This window comes from Calidris pugnax, unplaced genomic scaffold (assembly GCF_001431845.1).
Source record: "Calidris pugnax isolate Ruff unplaced genomic scaffold, ASM143184v1 scaffold75, whole genome shotgun sequence".
NCBI classification, from domain to species: Eukaryota; Metazoa; Chordata; class Aves; order Charadriiformes; family Scolopacidae; genus Calidris; species Calidris pugnax.
Genome location: NW_015090908.1, coordinates 1,708,415 through 1,733,282, shown reverse-complemented (window position 1 = coordinate 1,733,282; position 24,868 = coordinate 1,708,415). Strand labels below are relative to the sequence as shown.

The following is a 24,868-nucleotide window of genomic DNA, read 5'->3' as shown; positions in this document are numbered from 1 at the left end:
TAAGGCAATGTTTTCCTTCGCCGTATTTATATTTACAGGAGCCAATCGCTGATTTTTACAGCACGCTGAAAGTGTTGAATAAAAATTTAGGTTGTTTTTGTTCGTAACTGACAGTGCTTTCTCATTTTTACATTCCTAATTTTGGAATCAAAAAGCAGGGGAAAAACCCCACCCATTTTCCCCTGGAAAATTTAATTTTATTAAAAAAAAAAAAAAATAATTAAAAACTGATCAATCATTTCTAACAGTAACTTGGAGAAGAGACGAAGTTGAGTAACACAGAAATGCAGGTCCCAGTTCTGCCTCTCATCATTCCTTGTGCTGCCTGGGGGAAGTCGGAGACTGCAGAAGCCCATCTGCTCCAGCAGGCAGAAAGGTGACTTTAACCACATCTGTCCAGAGGCAAATCCTACCAAAAGGAAATTCTGTTTCATAGCCATGGCCATACACACTGTGTGTATTTCTCATCGTGTCGGGGACAACTTCAGGACGTCAAGCAACGAGACGTAGCTAAGCTCTACCCCGAGGACACGAAATCCTCATGGGCTGTGATTTCATTTTAAATTAAAAGGTTTTAAAAAGTGAAATTGTCGGGGACAACTTCAGGACATCAAGCAACAAGACGTAGCTAAGCTCTACCCCGAGGACACGAAATCCTCATGTGCTGTGATTTTATTTTAAATTAAAAGGTATTAAAAAGCGAAATAATATTCAAATTGTAGGCTTCTCTCTTGAAATAAATTACAGATATCACTGCGCAACAGTAACACGTCGGTGGATCTATCTGCCCTTTTGAAAATGACTTCAGGTGTTTACGGGCTGCTGCTGCGTTTCCCAAAGGTTTGCTCATTCCTGAGGCACTCTGGCGAGGAGGTAGAGCCTTCAGGGTTTGGGGAATGTCAGAGCTCCTTGACTTCAGGTCCATCCCCACCGTTGCATCTCAGCGTGGGTCCGGCAGCGTGGTGGGTACCGCACGCTGAGACAGATTCCTGCCTGCTGGAAACCAGAGCTGGAGGCTCATCGGCTGCAGGGAAGAGGCACGCAGCTGCAAAATGGACCTTTTTTTGGTTTTTTGCTCATTTTTAGCACAAGCTACACTTTTTGAAACAAAGGTGGGATTTTTCCAAAGCGCTCGGTGTGGAGCCCGGCAATGTTAGCAAGACCTCGACCGGTGGTTTCCACAGGAGCAGAGAGAGAGTGTAAATCTTTTAAAAACTCCTGCTGTCCCAACACCTGCAAAATCTCATGGCTTTCCACAGAGTGGAACTGAAACCAGCATGGACTTTCAAACATCATTAAAATAGGGGATGGGCATAAGAATGAAAGCTACTCCATGCTACGTTAGATCCTCCTTTCAGCAATGTCCTTGAGTCTCAAGAGCAGACAAGTGCTAAGAGCCCCTTTCCTGCAGCTCCCTGGAGCTACCTGTTGCCCGTTGCCAAAACCTGGTGATGCCCGGGGAGCTGTGAGCTCTCCACAATGGGATGTGGAAAGGGGAGAAAGGGACAAAGAAGAGCAGCAGAGCCAGAGATAGTTGGGGCATGTTGCAGCAAGAGAAGAGGAGAGTTGGTTTGGAAATGGGGACCACAGGGCTGCTGTTACTGCTCCACAACAGTGGGGACCAAGGCACCCATCAGTGAGCTTTGATGCACCAGGACCACTCCCCACCTCCAAATCACCTAGCAAGGAGCTGGAGTCAGGTGGAAGAATAGGGCAACTAATGGTAATTTCTGGAGCTCTGAAAATTCATGGAAACTGCAATAAATTAAGAGTCAGAGGAGACGGTGTGGGCATGTCCTTTACATGCTCAGGAGAGAGCATCGTTAGCAACAACAGCGCTGTAAAAGATTGAAGCAAACTCCTGGGTCTATCAAGACCACGACAGTGAAAGCACATAGATCCATTTCTGTTGAGGCTGAAATAAGCCACCAGTATTTTTCTGCTTATTTCACCCCCCACCACCACCATTCTGGAAAATGTTCACTTTCTGAAACGTTTTTAAAAATTTTTGAAAGTATCCTTCTAATGTTGCTAAACGGATCAGTCACCCTCATCTCTGTCCCAAAGCAGAAAACAAAAAAAAAAAAGAGTGAAAACAATAAATAAAAGGCATTTAAATACAGAAAAATGAATTAATTGAATGAATTAAAATTCTAATTTTAAAAGCTGTATTGTGAGAAAAGAAAATGTATAACCTATTTTGGAAGACTGTAAAACAGGGAGTCAACAGGAGGAAAGGCAAATCCCTCTTCTATGCTTTTCTAGGTGCTTCAGCAAGGGCTTTGTAAAGCATATATTTCAGGGGTAAGTGGTTGAACCCACCTCTTTCTTCCCCCCAAGAGAAATTCAAGAAAGCATAAATATTGTTTGAGTTAACTCAAACATTTTTTTCTTCTGTCCCTTAAATCAGAAAAGAGTAGGGAAATAAACGTTCAGATCAAACACGATATGTCATTGTATCTGAAACAAAATGTTTCAGTTTTGGCTTGGGGTTAATTTTGCATGATTTAAAAGCAACGTTTAGTCTCATAATACCTTGTTGAAATCAAAACATTTCCCTTATAAGGTTTCAGCAAAAAACCACTTTTAATTAGGGAAAACCCACCCGTTTCAGTTAAATCTGACTTATATTCAACACCAACTCACAAATAGTTTTAGTCAAAACAAAAAAATGCATATTTGGGGCACATCAGCTAAACGTTTCCTGAACTCTGGTTTGTGTAGAAGCAGGTACTCTGGGGCCCTGATGTGCATTTTGGGTATTTGATTATTGCCACAGTTTGAACACCACTGTCCTACCTGTCCCGTGGCTGAGAATAAAGCTGCTTCGTGCTAGATGCTGTAGGAAGACTTTGAGAAAAATACAAGTATTTGCACGTTTCCCAAAGGTTTGCTCATTCCTGAGGCACTCTGGCGAGGAGGTAGAGCCTTCAGGGTTTGGGGAATGTCAGAGCTCCTTGACTTCAGGTCCATCCCCACCGTTGCATCTCAGCGTGGGTCCGGCAGCGTGGTGGGTACCGCACGCTGAGACAGATTCCTGCCTGCTGGAAACCAGAGCTGGAGGCTCATCGGCTGCAGGGAAGAGGCACGCAGCTGCAAAATGGACCTTTTTTTGGTTTTTTGCTCATTTTTAGCACAAGCTACACTTTTTGAAACAAAGGTGGGATTTTTCCAAAGCGCTCGGTGTGGAGCCCGGCAATGTTAGCAAGACCTCGACTGGTGGTTTCCACAGGAGCAGAGAGAGAGTGTAAATAATTTAAAAACTCCTGCTGTCCCAACACCTGCAAAATCCCATGGCTTTCCACAGAGTGGAACTGAAACCAGCATGGACTTTCAAACATCATTAAAATAGGGGATGGGCATAAGAATGAAAGCTACTCCATGCTACGTTAGATCCTCCTTTCAGCAATGTCCTTGAGTCTCCAGAGCAGACAAGTGCTAAGAGCCCCTTTCCTGCAGCTCCCTGGAGCTACCTGTTGCCCGTTGCCAAAACCTGGTGATGCCCGGGGAGCTGTGAGCTCTCCACAATGGGATGTGGAAAGCTACCTGTTGCCCGTTGCCAAAACCTGGTGGTCCCCGGGGAGCTGTGAGCTCTCCACAGTGGGATGTGGAGGGGGAGAAAGGGACAAAGAAGAGCAGCAGAGCCAGAGATAGTTGGGGCATGTTGCAGCAAGAGAAGAGGAGAGTTGGTTTGGAAATGGGGACCACAGGGCTGCTGTTACTGCTCCACAACAGTGGGGACCAAGGCACCCATCAGTGAGCTTTGATGCACCAGGACCACTCCCCACCTCCAAATCACCTAGCAAGGAGCTGGAGTCAGGTGGAAGAATAGGGCAACTAATAGTAATTTCTGGAGCTCTGAAAATTCATGGAAACTGCAATAAATTAAGAGTCAGAGGAGACGGTGTGGGCATGTCCTTTACATGCTCAGGAGAGAGCATCGTTAGCAACAACAGCGCTGTAAAAGATTGAAGCAAACTCCTGGGTCTATCAAGACCACGACAGTGAAAGCACATAGATCCATTTCTGTTGAGGCTGAAATAAGCCACCAGTATTTTTCTGCTTATTTCACCCCCCACCACCACCATTCTGGAAAATGTTCACTTTCTGAAACGTTTTTAAAAATTTTTGAAAGTATCCTTCTAATGTTGCTAAACTGATCAGTCACCCTCATCTCTGTCCCAAAGCAGAAAACAAAAAAAAAAAAGAGTGAAAACAATAAATAAAAGGCATTTAAATACAGAAAAATGAATTAATTGAATGAATTAAAATTCTAATTTTAAAAGCTGTATTGTGAGAAAAGAAAATGTATAACCTATTTTGGAAGACTGTAAAACAGGGAGTCAACAGGAGGAAAGGCAAATCCCTCTTCTATGCTTTTCTAGGTGCTTCAGCAAGGGCTTTGTAAAGCATATATTTCAGGGGTAAGTGGTTGAACCCACCTCTTTCTTCCCCCCAAGAGAAATTCAAGAAAGCATAAATATTGTTTGAGTTAACTCAAACATTTTTTTCTTCTGTCCCTTAAATCAGAAAAGAGTAGGGAAATAAACGTTCAGATCAAACACGATATGTCATTGTATCTGAAACAAAATGTTTCAGTTTTGGCTTGGGGTTAATTTTGCATGATTTAAAAGCAACGTTTAGTCTCATAATACCTTGTTGAAATCAAAACATTTCCCTTATAAGGTTTCAGCAAAAAACCACTTTTAATTAGGGAAAACCCACCCGTTTCAGTTAAATCTGACTTATATTCAACACCAACTCACAAATAGTTTTAGTCAAAACAAAAAAATGCATATTTGGGGCACATCAGCTAAACGTTTCCTGAACTCTGGTTTGTGTAGAAGCAGGTACTCTGGGGCCCTGATGTGCATTTTGGGTATTTGATTATTGCCACAGTTTGAACACCACTGTCCTACCTGTCCCGTGGCTGAGAATAAAGCTGCTTCGTGCTAGATGCTGTAGGAAGACTTTGAGAAAAATACAAGTATTTGCATTATTACTAATTGTCATTAATTATTGTTATTATTGTTGTTGAAGCCTGGGTGCTGCTGGCTTGGAAATTCAACCATCAAGAAAACACAGGGAAAAAAGTTTACCCTCTTTTTTTTTATATTTATCTTTAGATTAAGCTATCGTTTCTTTGGCGTGCCCATTCCCCGTTATCTCAGCAGCTCTTGCTACACTTGAAAAGTTCGACTTTGCCCAATACAATCAATAGCTAAGAACAACAGAAAGAGCTGATCATCAACACCAGATTATATCTGCTTTGGCTCTTCAGTGGCTCTGAAAACGTGCAAGCATGGTTGGGGAGATGGAAAATAATATGAAACACTCACTAACAGCATGTAGTGTAGAAACTTAGAAAACCACTGTAGTCATTGACTTACAGATGGTCAAATGAACAACATGTTTCTATTCCTGTATTTAATTAAATCTTAATTATGCCACCAACAGGGTTCAAAACAGCATTATGAAACAGCTTGCATGAATACCAAAATACGATTGGCTGACGAGACTTTGAACTCGTGTAATTATCTTCCAAAAAAAGCGCACACGTTGGGTCTATAAAGCCCCTTCGCCAATCAGCCCATTGAACCACAGTGCAAGATTAAAAATAAATTCATGTAGAATACGCTCAGTTCAAGATATGGAGCTGATAAATGGAGAGGCAGATTTCAAATTACCAGTGAGCCCAGTTGAAAGATGTTGGGAGTTAGAGGGACTTTCCAAGTCTCCAGAATGCTCTGGATCTGGCCCCTGCGTGGAGGCTTTGCCTCTTACCTTTGTTGGTCTGTAGATAATATGGACCCATAATAAAATCAAGCAACTCTAATTTAATTCTTCCACCAGCTGATCACATGAGTTAATTAAAAACAGCTGGCTGAAATATTCCTTGAAATATTCCTTTTTTGTTGTTGTTGTTGTTGTTGAAAGAAGGCCCCTTATAGAAAAATAAATATTTTGGAGGTTCCTTCTCTTTCATTTTTAATATGGCGGCTAAAAAACAACAACAGCAAGTCGTGAGCACATTTTCCCAAGGAGTTTAGTTCTTGCAGTGCTTCCCAGAGCAGGGGGCTGGAAAGACCCCTGGAAGGGGGCTCCATCGTAAGTTCAGCTCCCAAGCTTTTCTTCCAACTTTTAAAGCCATTTCAAGCTCCTTTTCAACTTGATATTCAGAGCAGGGATCACCTGCCTCTTTCCCACTTCCAAGCATCACATGGAAGAACTATGCATCTCAGAGCAAAAGAGCCCAGTGTCCAAGGTGCACCCACCCAACAAGCCACAAGTGGAAGAAAAAGCACAAGAGATGTTAAAAAAAAAAACCCCACTTACAGCTTTCAACTTCTATGAAAGCTTTTCTCCTTTAGCACCATTTCCACCATACTGGACACACACAACAGCTGTCCCAACAAACCTCCAGCCTTGGTCTGAAAAGACACTTTTTTTTCTGTGCAGAGCAACATAGTGGGAATAAGAAGTAAGACGAAAAAGCCTTTGTATTTTCTTTTTCCCAGTGAGGTACTAAAATTTAAGCCATTCTCTTGAAAAATCATTAGAAAAATTATATGATGCTTTTCATGACTGAATACATGAATTCCCTCTATTTTTTTACTGAGATAGAGCAAATAAAGCAGAGAATAGGGCTCCGTGTGGATTTATAATTTAAAATTTTTTTTAAAAAGAAAATAAAATCTCAAAACTGCCCCAGTCAGAGTTTTCCACCCAAGACGCATAATTTGTTGAGGGATAGATTTTCAGTGAAAATTATAGGTTTGCAATGGTTCCAAATTTAAAAAAAAAAAAAATTACCTCCTCCCTCAACCTTTATAGATACTTTTAAAGATTGAATTAAATTTCTAAGGAAAGCAGAACCCCTTCCAGAAGAACTTTTGAGAGTGCAGAAACGCCAGGTGGGTACGGAGAAATAGCTTCACTAGGAAACTTTATCCTATTTGAACCTTTTGGTTGGATCTGACAATACAAAGGTTCTTCAGGAAAACAGAGGATGGTAAGCCCCCTGGATAGAAGAAAGGGGGACACCTTTACGCCTGTCTCAGAGAGGCCATAGACCATAAGAGGTAGACCATAGAAGCCCCCAAAGTGTCCTCGCACCTTCAGGGTGGGATGCTGCTCGGCTGTCGGGGTGCCCCCACCCAGGGATGGGGGCTACCTCTGACGCCACCTCCCTCAGCTGACAAAAGCCCCGAGAGACCTGTGTGTGGAAATCTTGAATTTCCACTTTGAAATGAAATATGGCACCGACGCACACTCAGGAGGCGGCTGGAAGTGCTCCCGCTTCCCGTGAAAGCCCACCAGGTCCGCCGAGAGAGAGAACATCTTTTCACGCCCCTTACTTGCACTTTTTTGATTTTTGACCTAATTTGATCGCTGATTAATCTTAAAAGGAGCGCAGAGTTTTTCCTCGGGCTTTCCTTTTTTCCCCAGTGAGGCCTCACACTCCCTGAAATACCCAAAATTGCTGACACAGTGCACTCCTCCAGGAATCCAGAGCCTTTCCCACTGAGTTACAAGCTGCCAAGGAGGCTATATTATAACAAAAGAAGTTTTTATATCCTCCTGTAAGCAGAACACTAGAAACTACCATGAAACGTGCATTATCTGAATGGTATTTGTTGATGGTTAGAAACAGCTTATTTAGGAAATTTCCAGCTGATATGTAAACACACCATGGAGAAGGACGGAGACGGCAACAGTGATGGAGGCAGCGTCTGAACTCTCTTGGCCTTGGTCCTGGGACTTAATATCTTAATAACTTGTCCTTATGAGTCACTGCAGTGAAGGAGACAGGGTTGCTCTTGTCAAATCTGGTAAGTGGACTGAAATGCAATTGTGGACTGTGCAGTGGCTCAAGAAGGGGCCGAGAGAAACATCTCCACCGTGGCAGACATGCCATTGTTTGCTAGGGACCTTGCTGAAGGGCATTGTTTAGAGGATTAAAAGGAAAAGTAATACAGGAAAAAAAAAAAAAAAAAAAAGGTAGGTGAAGTTGAAAAGGAAAGGTGAAAGAGAGAGGTGGGGAGTGTCAAGTTTTAGGCAAACGTGTCAATGGACTCAACACAGGTGTCTGGCCAAAGCGTTCCAGCCTGCCATGAACAAACAGGAGGTCAAACAGATCAGAGAGTCCCTCTTGGCATTACACTTTTGACCATTTGAATCAATCAGTGAAAAGCACTAATGGCTCCCAGGAGGCCAACCTGAATTTTCACTGGATCGGTGCAATTTGGCCCACCCTATAGTTCCTCAGTTTTGCCCGAAAGAAAGCCATTGTACAAAAGAAGTGCCCACAAATTCTGTCTCTCTCTGCTTTCTGCAGCCAACGCTAACCCATGAAGTGAAATGAAATGCAAGCAGCCCCAGCAAAGAGGAGCGGCAGAAAAATGTTCTTATTGAGCAGCCCAACTGATCAATCAAAAGCCCCCAAAATCAGAGTGATGGACCCTTTCCTCTCCCTTTCTGTTCTGCAGGCAATGCAGGTTTTGCAGACCGAGTCACAGTTTAAGCAACTGCTGTGCAAGTCTGCTGCATCCCCTACTTTGCACTGATTTCCCTGAGCAAAAGCAGAAGAAAAAAGAAAAGAAAACACGCAGGGAGGTAGGAAATCTTCAAGTCTCTGAACGTGTTAGACTTCAATGATGAGCTAATTCTGCATTTACCGGTGGCACCAGCGAATAGCAAATCTGAAAGCAAACGCTTCTCTTGGGGAAATGCAAAGCATTTTACATATAGATCTTGCAGGTTAAAACCAAACTCCCGGCGTGACTTTGTAGTCAGCAAAGTGTCTGCAAAAACAGCACCTTCTGAGTCATCAGCTGTGATCCTCGCACACACACATATCTGCCAATTCCAGCAACGAAACCAGTTTTCGTGCTCTTGGGTGTGTTGGAGCTGCAGATTCAGGCCGATTCTGTGAGAGGGAGCTCCATCCCCCTCTGGCTCCCATCTTCCCAGGACACGTTATCCAAAATACTCCCGCCGAGTCTGATTCCTGGCATGGATGTGGGAACAGGAAGGAGCCCTGCGAGATGTTCGGGTCCCAGCCCACGTCCTGCAAAGGGCTGCCCAGACAAGGGAGCAGATTTTCCCCACTCCCAAAAAAAAAAAATCCCCTATAGCATGGTTCTTTCATTTGGATCTCCCTGTAAATTCAGTTTCCGAGAGTTGGGGGTAAGAGGGGAGAGGACCTGTCTTGCCTGAGGTGCTCCCCACTACCCCTCTAACCAATTCCTTCATCCTTCTTTTTCTCAAAAGGAAAAAGAAAGAAAAAGGGGGGAGGGAGGGAAAATCAGGAATTCCTTGATAATATAATTTAAAACATATATATATGCTCCCCACAACCTGATTTTCTCTGCTCTAGCTCCTCTGCTGACAGGGAGACCCTCCCAAAGGAAAAACAAAAAGGAGCAAATTAAACGAGTGAAAGAACTTGTCCCCCAGAAATATTTATCTGGTTTTCCTCTAAATTTAGGAGACTTTTATGTGAGTATTTCAAAATCGAGGGTTTGGGTGGGGTTCCCTTCTTCTTAAGAGGTAAGTATTAAAAATACGAGAAGTAAGACTTCTTCCACATTTAATTGCTCCCTGAAAAAATGCAGGGAATCTGAAAGAAAGTGGAAGTTTTACATTAATTTCCAAATTAAAAACACGGACGTATCAACGTTTCATTAGTCCTCCTTGCTGTGAAACACTGAGGGGAAAATATCGAAAACTGTAACTTCCAAAAAACGATGATCACAATTTTTGTCTGAGATGTGTTTTCCAGCAGAAACAAAAAAAAAAAAAAAAAAAAAAAAAAAAAAAAAAAGGAAAACAAATCTTATCAGTGACATGTTTTGGTCCCCGCTATCCAACAGCCTCTTTATTTTTAACCCCAGAGATTTGTATCTAGGTCAAGTGTACGACTAATCACCCTCCTCCCACAGTGCAAGACTTAGCCTATCATTTCTCAGGTTAGAAATGCGTTTTGCAAAACTCTCTTTGGGTCAGCGATTAGAGACTGAGTTCAAGGCCAATTCATATTCCATATGAATCGGTTGGTCCAGTCCTAGCGACAACAGCCAGAATATCAAATATATATGTCAAAACTGGCCCACTTAATGATATTTAAAACATATGGCACACCAACGTACCCCACATTTCCATAGCTTCACGTGCGCGCGTTACTGATACGCCCCGCATTATAATGAAAATATTAGTACACGTTGGATTGCCATCCCCCTCCCCCCCTTTCCCTCCGCGTGGAAGGATTTCATCATATGTCTGCTCGGGTCTGATTTTGTTATTCATCTGAGCTGAGTGCCTGACAGATGTTTGCTTGCAAATTTCTAAATCGGTCTGCACCGGCGTCACTTTTCTCCCCGCTGCGTCCTCCCGACGGCGTTTTACCCCGTTGTGTACGGGGGAGAAGTCCTCTCTGCCCCCTCCTGCCTCCTTCCCCCTGCAAGGGAGAGACAAACCTGTACAGCAGCTGTCAGATACCACGCTGAGAATTAGGGAAAAAAACAACCCAAACATCCCATTTAATTCCTCCCTGTTCGTGTTCTCCTGCCACGCAGCAGAACGAAGATGGCCATGGAGAGAGGTGGCCAAGCTGGAAAGCCAACATCTGGTGGCCAAGGGCTGAGAGGAACAGCCTGGGGACATGGGGGTTGACAGGCAGACCTTTGGCATTGGCAAACTGGACACATCTGACTTGTTGACCGACCCCAAAGTGTCACTAAACAAGTTCACCCTGCTATTAGCAGGCTCCCGTTATCACACGAAAGCTGTTTTCTCCACGTTCCAACCCATCTCCTCAATTCCACCTCATATTTCTATGCACCTTTGCTGGGCAACACCACCTTGCAAAGCTTCCAGGTTAAAAGCTCCCTCCATCCTTGTCCATAGAAGTACAAAAAAAAAAAAAAAAGAAAAAAAAAAGACTACATTAAAGAGCAGTCACACTTTGGGGCTTTCAAAATTGTTGTATCAATGGGGTCAGGCTGAGATTTCATCTTTTGTAGTGCTTGCAGTTAGCACTGCTGTATATCGCTTTCCCCCAAATAAAACTTTTCACACTTGTGAAAACTTCCTTTAGGAAGTTCTCACTTTCCTTGAAAACAAGTTGTTTATTTTCAACCAACTAATTTATTTTTTTCTATTTGCTTTCTGAATCGGATTTTTCAGCATGCGGTCCCATGAAAAAATCAGATCCCACCGAAAAAAAAAAGCACAAAAAACCCAAACCAGGGAGCAACTCTACTTACAAAATATCACTGAGCTCTGGTTGCACAACATGCCGTGAGACGCTGACGTTTCTAGCTTTTAATTTAGGCTTTGCCTCGTAAGCTAGAAGGTATGCATCCCACCAGCCCTGCCAAAGGTTTGGAAAGGGCTGCTTGTGCTTATGTGGTGTTTAACCTTGGCTCTTTATTAGCCACCCAAATCTCACAGTTCCCAAAGTGAGGCTGACCCAGGGCAAGTCAACGTCAGTGGAAGCGTTTCCATCCCCCTGCCCAAGGCTGCTCTTCTCCCATTTTATTTTTTGGTGCAACCAAGTTCTCTGTTCTCTTTGGACTTCTTTCCCTGCTCGGGCAGACAGAAGAGCTTTCTAATGGAGAACATTGTTTTAGAGAGGTGAGGTCTGAGTGAACTGCTGCTCGTGTGCCTGCAAGTAGCTTGATGCTTTGCAAGGGACTTTGCACAGAAATCAGGTGGCTTTACTGAAATTTATCATAGATGTCCCACCTGCCCAGAAAACAGGGAGTGACTGAAAGTATTTCTCCGATTTCACTGTGGATCTGTGCTTGTCCCCAGGGCGTCTCTCTTGAGCAGAAGCCTTTTTATGTGAGCAGGATGGTAAAGGCACCTTGTAAACTTGGCACTCCCTCCCCAATCCTTCCAGCAATTAATGGATCCTCTTTCCTCCTGCTTGGATGTAAGAGTGTTTCCACTCAAAATCCATCACATCTCTCACCCTATTTTCTCCCATCCTCCCGAAAATAGCTTATCACACTGCTTTCCCTTCCAATCAGATGAGAAATTCTGGGAGTCTTCAACGGCATCCTTGCCCTAACCCTGAAATAACTACCTCCCAGCAACGGTAGAGCTACAGAAGAGGCGCACTAAAATCCCACCAGACACATTTATTGTCAGAGCCCGTGGCAACTTCTACAGCTAGGTGCCTCCAACGTTAATTCTTTCTAAATGAAAGTCTGCCTAGCGGCACACTGAAAATTGAGCCTTTGAAGCCAGCACACGGCTCCCCCTGACCTATTATTGCTTTTTCAGATATGCTCCACTATATCAAAATTATACAGATGGTTCTGTCACGAGTGCAAAAGCAATGGTTTCAGTGTCTTCCCCACACACAAAATGTAAGCCAGCTTATACGAGGATCTTCCAGTTATATTTCCTCCATGTGTTATTTTTATGTATCTTCCAGGGAAATGCAACTGGAGAATTTGAATTTAATAAGTGCGGGATATGGGGTGCTATTAAGCCTTCAAAGCGCAATCAAGAAATAGTGGTGGATCAAAGGCCTACAAAAATATTGCAAGAAATTATTGGCCCTTTAGGAGACTGAGACACGACAAATGCCTACTGGATCCATACTTCAGCCCCCTTGGGAGGGCAGAATTATTAAAAGGCCTCTGCAAAGCCTGCTGAGAGCAACACGGCGTTTTTTGCTGACTTTGCAAGTTGTGGATCAGACTCTAGGTCACCTGATAGAGTATAGAGTGGAACCGACAGTAAACTTTGTCTTTGCCAAAAGCGCAGAAGAGAAGGAAATGAAACATCACAGTAGTATTGATGCCAGAAAAAAAAAAAAATAAAAAAAATAAAAAAAGCAAAGCTCAACTGATAATGAAAAAGCTGGGGGAGGTTCAAGCTGAGGACAGGTATGCTTTATAGCTCTCCTCCTTCATCATTTAAATGTGAGTTAAAGGACCTCTTGAACTAAAATACACGAAGATGTGATACTTTGCAACCCACTACAGGTTGTGGTGTTTGTCCTTGTAGTAAAGAAGAGCTACTATATTTGTTTTAATTCAAGGATTGGATAACATGGGAGCTAGACCACATCCTTAGGCTGCAGCTGCTGCCCATGGCACTTCCTAAACTGGGGTGCTCCTGAAGAAGTTTTGAGAGCATGCATCACCCCCTTGAATTCAGTGCAATGACTTATATGCTTGAAGTTGACCATATGGGACGTTGTCCTCTCCCACAGAGGCCAAAATGTGCCCCACCACGAAGAGCGCAGTGGTGCGTCCAGCCATGCAGTGCACCTTATAGGTTGACCAAAAAAGGAATATTTTTCTAACCTAGTTCTCATCTGTGATGCTGAAAGGTAGGACGCCGGCAGCTGGGGGCAGATGAAGTAGAGCCTTGCTTCTTTCAACACTGCTGGAGCACTGCTTCCCACCATCCAGTACCACCACAGCAGGGCTCACGATAATATTGAGCAAGTCACCCTTGCTGAAAGAAGATGCAAGAGAGCAAGGCATCAATGGAAGCGAGGGAAGGATATCCTGACTCCTGGATGCAGCAAGCTTGGGAGGTTAAAGCACCCAAACGGTGCATCTTCCCCGACACCACACATGCAAATCCACAGATGCTTTGCAGGAATGCTCTTCCTGTGCCTTTGAGGGGTGCAGCTGTTTCCCTGATAATTTCATTTCCAGTGCTTCAGCTACTACACACATGTTCCTTTACGCCAGCTTTGGTGTCTATACAGTGGTGTATTTACAGCCAGATCTACCAGAAGGCTCGTGCTCTGCTCCATGGTGTCCAAGCAGACAATATGGTCTATGTAGGTAAAGGCTGTTACTCTTGAGAAAACAACCAGTTCACTTAATATTTCTGGGACAACAGTCCAAAACTAATGATAGTAATTGATGACTTTTTATGGTTGCTTCTTTTAAATTCTACCAACCTTAACTTTTGATTATTTGTATGTTTGGATTAAGGTTTTTTTCACCTAATTGTTTTTGAAAGAAATGATGGGTCTTTCCTGCTTTTTCCCCCCAGATCTCACTAGGAATGTCAAGCCTGGTTTCCCCTGGATTTGCTGAGGGTCTCAGAAGTGGAACTCGATCTTTTGGGGTCCAGTTGAGTTTTTAACAATGCTATCTTTTCTCCCCAAAGTTTATTCAGGTGCTTGAGTTAAACAGGTGTTAGCAAAGAGAAAGAAGAAAAGCAGAAGTTTTAATCAGTCTAAGAAAAATAATTTCCTCTCTCAGCTGAGCAGGTTTGGCTGACTGTCCCTTCTGATGTTTTAATTGTAGCTACTTAGCAATTTTTTATTTTCTTTTTTTTCAATGGAAGATTTCAACCTTTCAGCATCAATTTAAATACCAAAGTGAAACCAAATCAGCTCATAACAAGCAATTTGATCCGCAGGTACCCGGCCATTGCTGCATCAAAAACCAAATCAAGACACTGACTTTCTGTGTCCACTCTATTTGTGGACAGGACACAGGGAGCTCCCTCCTGCTCAGCTGCCATGGTCCATCAGGGATGTCCAGAGCAGAGGCAACAGGCAACTGAAGTACCTGTACACAAAAGTAAACTTAAACTGCAACATGCGGAGGTAAAATGGTCAGAGTTAAGGTGCCTGACTTTCCAAAATAAATCATATTTTCCTGGGAATGTTGGCACGTTTCACAAAATGTTTTTCTATTTAGAAAACATTTTCCCCTCAATATCTAATTGTGTCAGGTTTTTCTTTATCTATTTCGTGAAAATTCACCAGTTCTCAAAGGTGACACCCCTTCCCTCTTCTAAGCCACTAAAATACATAAAAGCAAGACACAAAGGGTCTAAACCAACTCTATTCTCAGTCGATACTGAAGGGATCCTCACCACGTCCCACCCTCTTGCAAATACACTAAACCACTGAAGTTCTTAAACAGCACCATCAACCTCCACAGACTGGGAGCTACAGCTCTCCTGGGGCTATGGGTTGGTCCCATATTCTTAAAAAAAAAAAAAAAAAAAGGCAAAAAAACCCCAACAATAAGCAGACTCAGGGCTGGGATCCCGTATTTTGTCCCGCTGCTGTAGGAACATCAGAAGGCACACAGAAAGCATGGAGAAGCAATGTTGGGAAAGAACTATATAAAAAGTTAAAAGTGTGGTTAAAAATGATGGATGGGAACGGAAGAGTGGCTATGATTTTTGAGCAGTGTTTCCAAGAAATGGAAAACAAATGATAGGCAATTGTTTTTTCCATCAAGGTATGGGAGAAGGTCTGCAATTTGGCTCATAAGTAGTTCCATAGCTTTTGAGGCAGAAGGTGTAGCTCCCTGTTTCAAGTATATGAATATTTGGGGAGGTTTCACTCAACTGCTTGAGTTGGCCCAATGGTGACAATGACCCAACCAATAGGGCTCCTCCTTTTTGGTACAGGAAACCAAGGTCCCATCTTTATGATCCCACTACCAGGCTGATAGGGCATGGAAACACTTCAAAGGCAGGACTTTTCACTGTTAGGAGCATGATGAACGACTTGTCACTCATCAGCGACCCATACAGCTCCTCAACAAGTGCTTCTAATGAGCTGTCCAGTCTCCTTTAACCAGAAGACATATGCAACATGATACCTGGCCTCAACTATGGCTTAAACCCTGGAAGAAATGATTGCAGAATTCAGGTGCTGTGGGATGAGAAATGAAAACAGATGCTGCCCGTTTTTATCTGGGCAAAGGATGGCTCCAGGGTTTACAAACTATGAGTAGCTCAGATACCAGCCAAAGCCAAGGTAAAGTTCAGAGTTGGCCAGAGAGACTACAAATAGTTTCTTTTAACTGACCCCATCCTTTTCTCCTTGAAATTTCAGTTTTTCTCACTTCAGAAACCCTAAAAAGTTTCCCCTTGTTTTGCCCTGGCATTCAAAATTGTGATTTTTCCAAATTCTGACAATTCCAAGAATCCCAACGAGCTCCACCACACCTGTTCCTGGGACTGCACTGGGGCCACCAGCACATGCAACCAGTTCCTAGCAGGGGTTTGCCTTCCCTTGGCAGAGCTGTCTTACGGTTATCTGTGTCCAACTTCAACATTTTGGCTTCCTCTCTACCTAACATCTGAACTGCAAGATGCTGCACCTTAGTGGTTAGATTCCAGAGGTAGCCTCGATGGTTAAAACTTAGTTGGCTAAGGTTCAGGGCAATGAATCCCTCCATGCTGTGAGCATGTCTATGGAGTGATAGACCCAGGCAAACAAAGCTGCTTCTGGGTCTGCCTTTGCATTCATCATGCAAATTTTCAGGTCGTTTCTGTACAGTTAGGAGGCATTTATCTGGCCAGCAACAAGGAGACGTGTAACCAATGCCACACATCCACCTGACTCAGCCTTCAAAGTGATTTCATTTGACATGCCTTGAGAAAAGTAACATTCTTTGAGAAAGATTAGGTGGACCCAGGGCCAAAACCACTTTTTCAATAGTAGCATGATTTTCCAGGGCTTTGCTTTTCGCTACCTTGTTGCTACCCTTCCCCCTGACAAAGCAGTGAACTACAAGGCTGATTGAACTCTCTAGGATCCTGGTTAACCCTCAAAAATAATGAGATGCACGAATACAAGCAACAGCACTATTGACTTTTTCTTGGTGGGCCTTCCAGCTGTGTGGATTCAGAGTGACTATGGGCTTCAAGATGTGTAGAAAGAGTAATTGTGCCACGGACTACTGTGCTCAAGAAAACACCACTACAGTCAGTGGTTGGATCCCAAACAGGAGATGGACAGAAGAGCATGGTGTTTGTAAAGGCAACCTGTGCCTAGCAGGAACAGTTTTCACCCTGGGATCCTGCTGACCCCTCCAGAGAGGGCTGGGGAAGGCAGCTAAGGCAAGTGACAAGCCTTGAATCTGCTTTACTGGATCAGTGCCTTCCCTTACATTGTTTCTGGGGCTTCACAGATTAAAGATGACTGACCTGAGGTCATCAACTTCTGCAGACCTGTTTTGTGATCCACAGGGAGAGGATCCACCATGGGGACCAAGAAAGAACGGTCCCTCTCTCCATGGCCATGACCTCTCATCAGTGTCACTAGAGTCAGCCTGGCCAAATCCTTTCCAGACCACTGACTACTCCTGCACTGCTAAAAACCAGTTTCATCTCAGGAGCAAGCCCTGGCTCCTCAGCAGAAACAGTCCTCCATCTGGAGACGGAGAAACTGTCAAGTAATGCTAAAAACTAGATGCCAAACTTGATGTTATTTTGAATATACCTGCCTTGAACTGTTTGTTGCTGTCCAGAAAATGAGCAGAAGCCTGACCCTTCCCAAAAGTGTCAAAATGCTGTTTGAACAGCCAGACTGGTTTTGGATTCTCCTTGATGTTGGTGGGAAGCCCTTCCTCCCCAGCTTAATGTGGCTGGAGATCAGGGAGGAAAAGGCAAGGAGAACAAAATACCTCACAGGCTTTGATTTTCCAGTTCATGAAACAATATTTTCATTTTTCCTAGCCCAGGTTTTAAGTTACAGTTACTACTGCTGCAGCCGTAATTAATATTACACCTTCCAAAAAAAAGAGGGAAAAAAATCTGTCTTCCCTGTGGATTCCCAGGGAGACATTCTGCTCCAATCTACAATTAGTGGTGGCCTTGGGTAAATGATCTATAATAGAAATGTTATTTTTGGAATCACGATAGCTACTACTTTTTACTCCCCCAAATGCCAATTCTTTTTGCTTTACGCTATCATTAAAAATAGAATCCACAATTGCAATGCCACTGCTTTTTGGTTTCTTCCTACAGCAGGACATATGCTCTCCTCCCAACGGGTACTGACATGAGAAATTACATGGATTTCTAATCTTGCCAGCAATCAACGATCAGCCTTGAAACAGTGCACCCAGCATTCAAGGCAGAACTGTGTCTGGTCTACGTCATCCTTTGCCTACTCACAATAGAGCTTGGATGACCAGGAGATGTGAACTGGTCTTCCAACAGCTAGATGCTCGAGACGCAATCCAAAACTTGTTGAAGCCACTGAACATCTCTCTTCTTGTTTCAGAGGGGGTTCAGATCAGAAATTCAAGCCTGAATTTGGCATATTTAACTTTAAACATCTGCCTGTGTCCCACAGAGGTTAGTGGGACTCGGATGTAGTAGTAGTGGGACTCAGATGTAGATGTAGTGGGACTCCAAGGCATCCTCTAGTGCATCACAGAATCTGGGCCACAGTTAGAAAATCTGTGAGTTACACTGCATTTTCGTAATCTGATTCAGAGTGGGTTTTTTTTGAAAGTTATTTGAAAAATGCATTAATCATTATTACACTGTAGACAGTTTCTCCTGGCATTGTACACCGTGAATAATGCAAGGTCTGGAAAAATGGCCCTTGCAATTCACACCTGGCTTGGTCAAAGCTCGGATGGAGCTACCACCTTCATAGAGGGCCTGTGGGGCTCTCTCAGGTGAAAGAGTCATCTGCTTGGAGAATCCCTAAGTCCTCTCTTTTCTGTAACTCTCCTGTGAAGTCTTCCCAGGAAGGCCCATATTTCCCACCTCCCCAAGCGCAAAGATGAGGAAGCCAGACAGAGCCACCTAACCATCACAGAATCTTCTAGGTTGGAAGGGACCTTAAAGATCATCTTGTCCAACCATCAACCTGACTGACAAAAATAGACACCCACACAACAAACAAGGAGCATCATCACTAAACCAGACCTCCCAGCACTACATCAACCCGTCTTTTGAACACCTCCAGGGATGGGGCCTCAACCACCTCCCTGGGCAGCCCATTCCAATGCCTGAGAACCCTTTCAGTGAAAAAATTTTTCCTAATATCCAGCCTGAACCTCCCCTGGCGTAACTTGAGGCCATTTCCTCTAATAACCCCAGCTCCCTCAGCCTCTCCTCATAAGACTTATTCTCCAGACTCCTCACCATCTTTGTCGCCCTTCTCTGGACCCACTACAGCACCTCAATGTCTTTTTTTATGGTAGGGGGCCCAAAACTGGACACAGTACTCGAGGTGGGGCCTCGAGTACTGTGTACAGGGGGACAATCACCTCTCGGGCCCTACTCCCCACGCTGTTCCTGACACAGGCCAGGATGCTGGTGGCCTTCTTGGCCACCTGGGCACACTGCTGGCTCCTGTTCAGCCCACAGGCCACCAACACCCCCAGGTCCTTTTCTGCCCAGCAGCTCTCCAGCCACATCAGAGGGAGAAGCTGCCACCTTGCTGCCCTCGGGGCAGCCATCCATACACCCAGCTGCCCCAAGCAACGCCTTTGCAAATCAAAAGCACGCCTTGACCTTGACTGCATTTATTGGCAGGATTAGCGAGCGATAGGACTGGTTGTCCCCGGGTCAGCCTCCCCTTTGCTGGTGTCTGCTGCTCTGGGCTGTTTGTAACGGAGGAAGCAGAAAAGGAAGAGCGGGCACATCAGCTGGTAACAGTTCAGAAACAGATGTACATTCCTGCGCAGAGCTCCAACCTTAGCGTATCCAATTACTTTGAAACCCCTGCTCCGCTCCAACCGTCTTATCCCTTAAAGCCTGGCTCTCCTTACTTACCTCCTGCCTCTTATCTGCCCTGCTGGCTCGCTGCTCCTTTGCTTTTGATTACGGACTCGTCACCGCGGGGTCAGTGCTTCGGGAGACATCCGCAGGCCGCATCCGGCCACGGCCGTGGTGCAACACGAGGAATAAGGGGAACAAAGCCCCCCGAAGCAGAAGTCCAAGGCGAAACACCACTGCCTCTGTAAAGGCAGCACACGGGAGACGCACAGGCTCGACCACACTTAGGGGCTGCCCCCACAAAAGCACGAGGGAATTATCTCCTAAGTCCCACCAAAGGCAAGGCAAAAAAAAACCAAAACCCTCCACTACACCTGGCTACGGCAGAGGCCGTTCAACATCAGATGTGATTTGCAACGGGGATGTTTCTGAAAGCAGAGACGATGCTTTTCTCTAGAACAGTAGGGAGTGGGAGGGAGGGTGGCAGAAAACGCAACGTTTTGCTGTTTCTTCCTCTTTCAGTTTGCTCCAAAGGTTCGTGTGCCGCGACAGAGAGGAGCTGGGAGAGCAAGGCTGAGCGTGTGGAAATGCCATCGCCTGTACTGCCCAGACACCCAGCCTTTCCCCACTTACAGGCAGAGGGAAGAGGGGGTGAAACCCCAAGTGCTCTCCCCCACGGCACAAGAGGGGCTGCAGGGTGTTGGCCAAGCCCAGCCGGGGGGGGACAACCAACCACTGGTTTCTGGCAACGAATAAGCACTGTACCCAAAGCCCAGTACGTGTTCATTGCTTTCCTCTAATTTAGAAATTTTAGGAAGCTGGCGATGGCAGTGAAACGGCAGCAGCAGCGTAGTAGATGTCACATTAAACTTCCGCCCAAATTAATTTTTATGTCACAGTTTGTATTCCACAACCTCTCTCCCACCCTGCCGCGGTAGCAGGAAGGATGCATCCCACTTCTTGGCCAGCGGTACCTTCGTTACCATGTGGCTCTCCTAAAAATCTCTCCAACTCCCTCTGTCCTTCGGGGGAGCCAGACCACATTTCACCTGGGTCTGCCTACCCCTAGACCGTGCCTTTGGTCTGCTAGAAGGGGAGATATTTGCAGTATTGTCAGCACCATTACTTAGCTCTGGCATTAAGTACTGCTTAGGGGGCTCAGCAGCCCTAAAGAGTACACCCATACACAGCAGCTCTGGAGCGATGCTCCTTGCAGTCGGGCTTATAGGCTTCATCATTATCACACGGCCGAGTTTCACCATAAATTTCCCCTTAACGAAGCCTGCCTGATACTGAAAAGCTTTGCACATTTGGAGGTTACGCCCTGCAACAGCCTCCTTAGGGAGAAATCCTGCTTTGCTTTGTCGTGCAAACGCTCTTCCGGGCTGGTTCTCAGAAGCCAGGCAGGGGGGCTGGGACTGATGATTTATTTATTTAATGCGGCCATGGCACGCCGGGCAGAGAGGGGCTGCCCTGCCACGGGACCCCACTCCTCCTCTGCACCGCGCCGTCCGGAGAGGAGAGGCACAGCCTGGACATCATGAGATGTGTGGCAACATCTCGGCTGGACCAGGACCGTGCCACGTGGCACCATCCTTTCTTCACCCTGGGCTCCGGCGCAGTACCCAGGACCTGTGTGTCTCCCACTGAACTTGGGTGGGATGGCCCAGTGGTTATCACCAAAGCAAAACGCCTGTTCCAGCTGAGAACTGGGCGTTTTGAGATATATTCACACAGGGAGCAACCCCCCCCACCCCATCTCAAAACCCCTCTGTCTCCAACCCCTGGAGGTTCCTACCTCATGGGAACACCTCCCACCCAGGAGAATCGAGTCCTACCATCAGCGGTCGTGGTAAGGCAAAAAGGAAGATGCAGAATAAATATTAACACCCCTTGGCAGGGCAGGGGGAAAGGAGAGGCAGCAAGAAGCATCTCTGCTCGCTCTCTCAAGCTGGGATCTGCTCCCCTGGCTACTGGTGCTCTCGAACACGGACCAAAACGCGGCTCCGCCCCCTCCCTGAGGAGACTTTTGAGGGCATCTACAGCACCTTTGGGCAGTGCTCACCCCGGCAGCCCGACCACCCTCCCGTGCTCCCCATATCCTTGCAAATCCAGGGCAGCTTACCACTGCAAACGTGGTTGGGAGCAGAGGGAGGCACCGGGGAAAGGCAGGGAGCCTGTTTGCCGGGGAAAATCCTGCTCTTTGAAGCTGGAGAGCAGAGGTGCCCCTCCGGTTTTCAAGCCACGGCTTCTCTAAATGCTTGGAGATGCAGAGCAAATACCCCTCGATGCGGTGTGTTCTGCCCTCGGAGGCTCAGTTTCACAGTTCAGTTCACTTGAGGGGACAGGCTGTGGCTGGGGGTTCCACGGTATAAATGTCACTTGAGCTCACTCAGCTGAGGGTGGTATCTCCTGTGGGTTTGGAGGGCTGGCAGACACCCTCCCAAGCCCCCTGGACTCGTGGACCTCCAGGTCACAGATGCAAAAGCGGTGGCCAACCCTCAGCCCCAGCCACCGGCCCTGAGCCCTCCTGGAAACCTGGCTTGGGGGGTGCAAGAGGCAGAGGCACCCGTCCTCTCCGACTCGCCGGGGTCTTAAATTGGATTAAAAATCTATTTGCAGTACTGCCTCACTTTCCGACTTCTGTGCTGCACCTGAAAACCTTTCCTTTTGAAAGCAAACACAGGCTCTCCCCAGGGGCTGCCTGGGGAAGTCTTTCCACTATAAACATTACCTACCAGTAGTGGAGTCAGCCCCTGGTAAGCCAAAAATTCCTTACTCTACCAAGGAACACTTTCCAATCAAACCAGACATTATTTTTTCCATTAATGAGTGTTGATATCTACTGGAAAATTTTGCAGAGAAGTCCACTCCAAACTAATTCCTCTGATTCAACATCTACATTTTACCAGTTTCTTTTATCCTATTTATTTTTATTATTATTTTATTTTCCTGCTCCATATTGAGAACATGATCTTTGCTGCTCAAGAATGCATCTGTTCCTGCAATTTGGACTGTAGCTGAAATCAGAGGTCCAGATCTGATTTTGCTCAGCCTTAGCTCCACGGAAGCAAGCAGGGTTTTTCCCACATTTTCCCTAGTGTGATGAGGAGGAAAAATAGATCCATCATCTTCTGGTTGATACATCAGAAACCCTGGAGCTTCTTTTCGTGTGCTGGGACACCACGGTTTCAACAGCAGGATATTCTGGAGGAGAAGAGGTCTCCTCCTACCCACCCCGGCTCTTGCTTACCCAGAAAATACTATTTAGTGTTTAATGGGGTGGTGGGGGTGTTCCTACAAACTATTAGCTGCTTTCCAGATGACCCATATTTTGGGGTCCACTGGGTTATAGTCCAGGAGGGTCTTTCCATGCCCCACTACAAGTAGGGGCCTTGAAGGAGCTTCCCCCAGCTGCCCCCCAAACCTCCACCCTTCACGCATCTCATCGTGCCCCAGGGGACTTCTGCCACCCCGAGGTGGGTCCCCAACCCTATCTCTGCAGGGCAGGGGGTTCGGGGAGCAGGGTAGGGTGAGGGGCAGCTCCCAAAGTGGCAGCAGGAGGTTTGCGAGACCCCCAGCATCGGGGAGCACAAAAATGGGGCACTATTTTGCAAAAACGGGGCACTTCTTGGGCGTGCAAGAGCTTGCACGCCCCACACCCCAATTTGGGCAAGGTTGTGCAGTTGGGAGCGGGACCCTGGGTAGCATGGGCTGGGATGTTGCCTGCAAGCACTCAGAAAGCAGAAAAGCACCCCAAAAATGCACCCCGACAGGGGGAGGTGGCCCTGGAAGGGTGCTGCAAATCCAGCGCCTGTGGGAACGGCGGGGGTCGTGGCAGAGGGTGGTCACCAGCTATATCTTTTATTCGAGGTGCATTCCCAAGATTTTAGTTAAGTGTAACATAAAACTGTGAAAGTTTAGCAGGGGAAAAGCTTTCCTCCCACTGACCTGGCCGGCCAATCAGAAGGGAGCCCCGCACCTCCCTCACTTCTGACAACTATTTAGCAACGGAGCTCAGCTAAAGTTTCCAAAAAGTTAGAATAACTTCCTCTCTTCAAGACCTCAGTTTTTTGCACAACCTCGGTCCTTGAAATAAGAGCCCTTCAAGCAACCTGGAAAACGTTTGGTCAGCAAAAAAAAAAAAAAAAAAAAAAAAAGAAAAAAAAAAAAGCCCTCCTGTTTTTCCAAAGGATCTGTCTCAGGAATTTAAAGCATATTTAAGACACACGCACACTCACATAACATAAGGAGGGGGGGAAAGTCTCTTCCCCTCCCCTTCTTGCAGAAAGCATGGAAGAAAGCTCCAGTTCTCCTGTTTCCCCTGTGGATAGCTTGGGGACCAGTGAAGAGGAGCTGGAAAGGCAGCCAAAGAGATTTGGCAGGAAGAGAAGATACAGTAAGAAGTCCAGTGAAGATGGCAGCCCCAACCCAGGGAAGAGGGGGAAAAAGTCCAGTCCCAGCTCCCAATCTTATGAAGAACTTCAGAGCCAGAGGATCCTGGCCAATGTCAGAGAGAGGCAGAGGACTCAGTCGCTCAATGAAGCTTTTGCTGCCTTGAGGAAAATCATCCCCACTTTGCCCTCCGACAAACTCAGTAAAATCCAGACCCTCAAGCTGGCGGCGCGGTATATAGACTTCCTCTACCAGGTGCTACAGAGCGACGAGATGGACAGTAAGATGACAAGCTGCAGTTATGTGGCTCACGAGAGGCTGAGTTACGCCTTCTCCGTATGGAGGATGGAGGGAGCGTGGTCCATGTCGGCCTCCCACTAGCCACCGCCTGGGCCGGGGCAAGCCCAGCAGCCGAAGGGGTAGGTACCAATTTCTCTTCTCCCATATGGTGCTCCATGTCCGTCCGGCTGTGGGATGGGGCACCCATCTCCCCACACCCCAGCTTTGCTGTGGGGCTGGGGAGAGGGGACACGGCTTGGTGGGGCGTGGAGAGGGCTGCCGGGTGAGGGGTTTTGGGGGTGACCACCCTGGAGGTGAGGTGGGCAGTAGAGATGCGTCTGGTCCCATCCCGCTCCCCCACGGCTGTGAAATTTTATTATTATTTTTTTTTTTAAACAAGCAGCTTCAAGACAGGCAAAAAATGAGATATGCCCCATTTTGGAAAAAAAAAAAAGAAAAATAATCGAAAATTAAAAAAAAATTCGGCATGTTTCCACTCTGTGGGGATGGGGGAGCTAAGAGGGGACCGGCGTTGAGAGCTGGCTGATGAGGGACAAGGGGGGAAACCATCGCTGCATGAGATTTGCCAGAAAGCGCTGCTTCGGGGCAGGGTTTTTAGAGAGGAAAAGGTTTTTAGAGGGTTTTTAGAGAGGATCGGTACAACAGGCTGACAAGGGGATCTGAAACAGCTGCTGCCCCACCGCCACCGGTGCCCTTCTCCCAA

General features: G+C 46.0%; 1 protein-coding gene across 1 annotated transcript in view; it reads left to right on the top strand.

Moving 5' to 3' along the window:
* The first annotated feature begins 23,519 nt into the window (after window positions 1-23,519).
* Window positions 23,520-24,868, top strand: part of TWIST2 (twist family bHLH transcription factor 2) — a 43,494-nt gene continuing 42,145 nt past the window's right edge. The window contains exon 1 of the mRNA XM_014949210.1: window positions 23,520-24,284. Coding sequence (XP_014804696.1) covers window positions 23,764-24,246 — 483 coding nt within the window. The 5' untranslated portion in view covers window positions 23,520-23,763 and the 3' untranslated portion in view covers window positions 24,247-24,284. The remainder of the gene's footprint in view (window positions 24,285-24,868) is intronic.